The 5679-nt window shown below is 57.5% G+C and overlaps 1 protein-coding gene across 1 annotated transcript; it reads right to left on the reverse strand.

Moving 5' to 3' along the window:
- Nucleotides 1-366: 366 nt before the first annotated feature.
- Nucleotides 367-2002, reverse strand: FOXE1 (forkhead box E1). The gene has a single exon (XM_060013373.1). The coding sequence runs from the start codon at nt 2000-2002 to the stop codon at nt 878-880; it is 1125 nt and encodes a 374-aa protein (XP_059869356.1). The 3' UTR covers nt 367-877.
- Between the last annotated feature and the right edge of the window lie 3677 nt (nt 2003-5679).

Below are 5679 nucleotides of genomic sequence, written 5' to 3' on the forward strand. Positions count from 1 at the left end.
GAGCTGCCAAGTGATCAGCACATCATGCTCGAAAGATTCAAGAAATTATGATATAACCGGTGCCTGGAGCTAATCCAGAGATGCTTGCCATGAGCTCTGTTTCCATTCCTTGGAATAGGGTTAGGCCCTGGGTGGCCCACCCATGCTGCCAGATATGCAACAACCATGATGGGCCCTCAAAGATCATATGGGGGACGGTTGAATTCTGCAGCCCTCTTGTATTATAGATGGGAAAACTGGGGGTGTGAGTGATGGAACTGGGTTACACTGTGGCGCTGGGGCACCGTCCAGACTCAGAGCCAGGTCTGCAGTTCTCAGAGGCAGGGAAAAGCAGCCCCTGGTCAAGCGAAGCAGAGATCTTTCCCATTAAAAAAAATGGTTACCTCTTTTGCAAATTTGTCCTCACCTTAACTAGGAAGACACTATCGGAGCCTTTTATTTGTAATAACGTAGTCAAAGGCACAAGAGACGGAACTGTGTAAAAAGACCCGGGTTTTGGTAAGTACGGGGAAGAGTGAAGTCATGTGATTCTCCACAATTCCCTTAGACTCTGGTGTAGACACTACGTTGTGCCTCCTTTAGAGCCAAGGACCCTCCCCGGCAGAATGTCAGAAAGGCACGACCTTTGGAGCCTCGCCTCAGTGAGGGTCCATTGTCTCAGTCCGTGGGCCGAGGATGCCTCTCCCCACTTCCTCCCATTTTCAAAGCGAACCGGTGTGTACACGGTGCACAGGGAGTATGCGCCTGAACCTCCGGCTCGGTCCCTCCCATGTGGCTTTCAACTCGATCCTCTCTCCAGTCCTGTCCTCAGGTTTCGTGAATACTTAGGTCGTAAAGACAGTCGAGGTATCTATGAATTTTCGCCTGTATGCTCGGCTCACATGGCGGACACAAACCGATCCGCTCCGCCTGGATAGGCAGCCGCATGGCGAGCGTGGTAGGCGCCTCCACTGCCCCCTCCGAGCTGCCCACCAGGATTGTAGCAGGGCCCCAGGGCTCCGAACTGGCCGGGCGATGTGCGCCCATAGAAGTCCACTGCAGTCTCGACGCCGCCACTGCTGCCACCCGCGGGGGGCGAAGCGGGCCCGGCCAACCGGCCAGCCGCTGCGAAGAGGGCGCTACCGGCCCCTTGCGAGTACGCGCCGTCTGCGCCCGCATAGGCGGCCGCATAGGCGGAAGTGTGGGCAGGTCGGGCGACGGCGCAGCCGGAGGGCTGGTAAGCGGTGGTAGTGGCAGAGGCGCCGGCCGAGGCAAAGGCGCAGGAACCGGAGGGCCCTGACGGCGCGGGGCCCAGTTCTGGGCTGAGCGGCCGCTCAGGCACCAGGCCGAAGACGCGGCATGGGCCTGGGGACGCAGCCGGGTAGTAGACCGGGGGCGGCGCGGCGAGCGACGGCGGGGCATAGCCTGCATAGACAGCGCCCGGGTAAGGCGGGCGCGCATTGGGCACCCCGCCCGGGAAGATGGCGGCAGCGGCGGCGGCGGCGGCAGCAGCAGCAGCGGCGGCCGCGTCGTGCATGTAAGCCGGGTAAGTGGAGAGGTCAGAGCGCTTGAAGCGCTTGCGGCGGCGCAGGAAGCTGCCGCTCTCGAACATGTCCTCGGCGTTGGGGTCGAGTGCCCAGTAGTTGCCTTTGCCCGGGCGGCCGGCCTCGCGCGGGATCTTGAGGAAGCAGTCGTTGAGTGTGAGGTTGTGGCGGATGCTGTTCTGCCACTTTTTGGGGTTGTCGCGGTAGAAGGGGAAACGCTCGGTGATGAACTTGTAGATGCCGCCCAGCGTGAGGCGACGCTCCGGTGCGTGCGCGATGGCCATGGCAATGAGCGCAATATAGCTGTAGGGCGGCTTCCCACGCTGCAGGGGGCGCTTCCGCCGCCGCCCGCCAGCGCCGCGACCCGCGGCCTCTGCCGGGACCCCGGCCCCCGCCTCACCGCGCTCCTCCTTCACGGCCGCCAGCGCCTCCGGCTGCGGCGGCGGCGGCGGCGGTGGCGGCCCGCTCTCCGCCGTCATGGCGCAGCCGTCCCGCGTCCCTGGGGCGTCCCCGCTGCCTGCTGCTGTCGAGGGGCTGGGAGCTGCGGGGCCCGGGACGCAGGGTAACGGGAACCGACGCTGGGGCCCTCTTTAGAAAGCTCAGGGTGTCCTCGCAGCTGGCACCGGGAGCACAGCTTTCGTGGCAGGGGCGCGCAGGAGCTTTGGCGCCCGTAGTTTCCGGGCTGGCTCAGTGCGGACAGAGGCTCAAGAGTGTCCCGCCCACCGACGGCTCTGCTCGTGTTCTGGAGCTCGAAGCCAGGCGCCAGCAGCGACGTTGGGACCCGGACGAGGCTCCTGTCGCGGGCTGAAGGGTCCTTTGCGCGCTGGTGCCAGGAGGTCACGGGGTCTGGAATTGGTCCTGGGCTGGGGCGCCTGCATCAGTTCTGGGCTTCCTGCTGATCTGAGGATAACCGTCGAGGTCCTGAGCGCAGAGGAGGCTGCGGGCACCAAGGTCTGAAACGAGAGCAGTTAGTGCAGGCGTGGGGACACTCTGGTGGGGGCCGCCTAGGCGGCGCCCCTGTGGCCGAGGCCGCCGAAGGCGCGGAGGGCAAGGAGGCGAGGCAAGGCGACGGCGGCGAGGTTGCAGCGCGGGCCAGGCGGGGTGGCCGGCGACTGTTCCTCTCCGCAGGGTTGGCCTCAAGCCGCCAAGACCGCTGGCAAGGCGCTTCCTTGCACACACCCGGACCGGCTCCTCCCTCCGCGGGTTTCTCCTCCTTAAAGGCGCCAGGAAGCTTGGGGCGGTGCCCGTTCCCCGCCCGCCCCCCGACTGCCCGCCCCCTGGGCCTCGGCGCACCTCCCCAGGTAGGAGATGCTGTGGCGGCGCGACGGGTACACCACACGGTCTGAGCGTGGAAGTCCCTTGGAGGTCTCCTGGGCCGGTCCTCTCTGCGCGCCGACGGGGAGACTGAGGTCGGGAGAGGCCAGGAACTGTCTCTGGAGACCTCGGCGCCCGAACTCAGCGCTTCGGGACTTTACCAGCCTCTATAGAAGGCTGGGACCCGCAGGTGAAAGGAAGGGCTCGCCTCACCTTTTTGGGCTGGAGAGGGTGAGAATTGGCTGAGGGGCGCTTGGTTCTTGAGGGTGGGGGACGAGGAAGGGAGAAGATGCTCCAGGTGACTGGCTTCCAAGGTCTTTCAAGGATGATTTATTTTCAAACCCCAACTCAAGGCTGCCCTGGCCATTCCCCATCCAGTCCCTCATCCTTCAGGCAGGATTCCTAGGTCCGATAGAGGAGGTGACTTGCCACGGTTCCACCGCGACTTCGCAGTTTAGCCGAACCTCACACCTGCCTGCGTCTCTGGTGGGAGTGCGTTTCCTCGACATGTACCAGAGGTAGCCACTTTCCCTCGGTGGGTTCCGGGTTCCTCCACTGTACCGAGGTTTTGTATCTCAATTGCTGATATTTAGGGAAAGGCCGCAACACGTCTCCCCCCCGCCCTCCAATCTTTTATCTTTGGGTGGCTCGGGACCCCTCTCTATATGATGTGGAGTGACTCACAGCTTAAAGAGGATGGAGGCTAGGCTTCTGCCTCTCGCAGCAACCTTCTCCTCCAGTTCGCCAAGCCAGGAAGGCTCCAAGTGGCTCCCAAGACCTCCGGGGGCAGCCGAGCAGCCCCTTCCCGCAGCGGGACGGAGGGCTTCGAGAGGTGGGGGCCGGGGTTGGCGGTGCTCTGGGTAGGCGAGTCTCCCGGGGAAGGGGCGGGCAGACGGGACCCGTCCGCTTCGCGGGTGTCCAGTTTCGGAGTTCGTTTCCCGCCAGCTCCCTAAGCCCTGATTCGGCCTCGCTCAAGACCGCCTGCGGCGGCGGCCCCGCAGGTCTGGGTTCGCAGGGACACCCTGGGCCTGTCCCTTCCCGGTCACAAGCCCTAAATTTTCTCCTCTGAGAACTGGGGGCGGGAGAGCATGTGCGGATCTCAGGGGTGGGGCGTTCTGCCCTTAGGATTTCAGGCTCCGGCCGAGACGCAGCTTTCCGCGGGGCTGCGGGTGGAGGGCTGGGCGGAGAGAGCCGCGAGATTGCGGGCGGCGGCCTTCAGGGGCTTTAGTCGCGTTCTTCGTGGAGATGAGCTCCGGGCAGGTTCAGCCCCACCAAGCATTGGGCAACTGCCTTCGGAAGAAAGAGGCAAAGAGTTCAGATCCTCGCTCCGGCGACCCGGGTGTGGAAGCAAATTGAACGGTTTGCATGAAGACCTTCCTCGGCGGATTCATGCTCGAAAGGCGCGAGAGGCTTTTCACTCGCTCAGAAACCTCCCAGCTTCCTTCTTCCAAAGTAACGAAGCTACGAAAATCCAGGTTGCATCCTGTTACGTTTTTTCAAAGGGAAAAAAAAATGTTTAACATTTTAACCAGATACATTATAGCAATCTTTTAATACTGGAGTTTGTGGTTCTCTGTATTTCCAAGATTCAGATTTCCAAATGTTAAATTTTGGACCACCATCCTAACGTGAATCCATAAATCAAACAATGTGATTCTGTAGTTCTAAGATTCCATGACCAGAAGTCTAAATTATTTGACTGTGATTATATTCCTATGACTTTAAGCTTCTGGTCAGAGTGTAAAAGAGTATTCCCCATATCTTAAGATGCTGGGAGTAAGATTTTGTGCCTGAAAATATGATGTCACTACTGGGAGTTGTAGCTTCTCTAGGTTTTAGATATTATTGCAGCTCTAACATATAACTTAATTTGAGTTCCTGTCTAGGAATGTCTGATTGGAAGATTTGGGTCCTATAAATCCACATCTCTCTTCTTATTTAATTCTAAAATATTAGTTCTAGATCCACTATTTTATAACTCAAATAATCTAATAATTCTTATAATATTTGTGACCATATGCTTTAATGACTTTATGATAGAGACTTTTAAGCTCAAATTACCATGGTTAGAAACCTCCATGTCTCACGATATTTTGATCCTCATTGTTCTGTGACTGTGGACCCATTCTAGAAAACTGATTCCTTTTTCTCAAACTTTGCGGCTACTGAGCTACACCTGTGCAACAGACCAAGCCTTAGCATCCTGAGATTAGATTTATTAAGATTATGATTCTAAGATTTTCATGAACAAAGGATCCTAAAACTTTTATTCCATAAATGTTTTATTCTAATAACACATTTCAAAATTCTGTACTTTGAAGATTCTATGAATCCATGATGTAAAATTTGAATTAAACGATTTGAGTGAACTGGGACAATTCACCCGTTTGGATCAAAACTATACATAAAGATCCCCTCGGTGCCAGGCCATTTCCTCCATTTCCTCTCACCCAGTCTTTCCCTCTTCTCTGGTGCAGTGCTCCTTAACGTGTTTAGGGGTAACAGACCCCACTGAGAACCATTTGAAAGCTGTGGCGTGGGTCCCAGTCCCTTGGAAATCAGTCTTCTAGTCCAGCAGGGGTGGGTTGGTGTTGATGTAGGCGGGTGCTGGGTGATTTCCATCCTCTTTGTAGCCGCCTTCAGCCCTGCATGTATCCCCAGCACCTTTTGGAAAAACCTGTCCCCTCACAGGCTATTTTATGTTAAATTTGGGGGGCAGGGGAGGAGTGCTGGTGATCTGTAGAAGATACTGGTAGCTCTTTCCCTAACTGCTTTACTGAGTTTTGAAGTGCCCTCAGAGGGTTTCGTAAATATGAAGGAGGGGATCCGAGGAGTCATGGAA

Source organism: Delphinus delphis, chromosome 6 (assembly GCF_949987515.2).
Source record: "Delphinus delphis chromosome 6, mDelDel1.2, whole genome shotgun sequence".
Taxonomy (NCBI): Eukaryota; Metazoa; Chordata; class Mammalia; order Artiodactyla; family Delphinidae; genus Delphinus; species Delphinus delphis.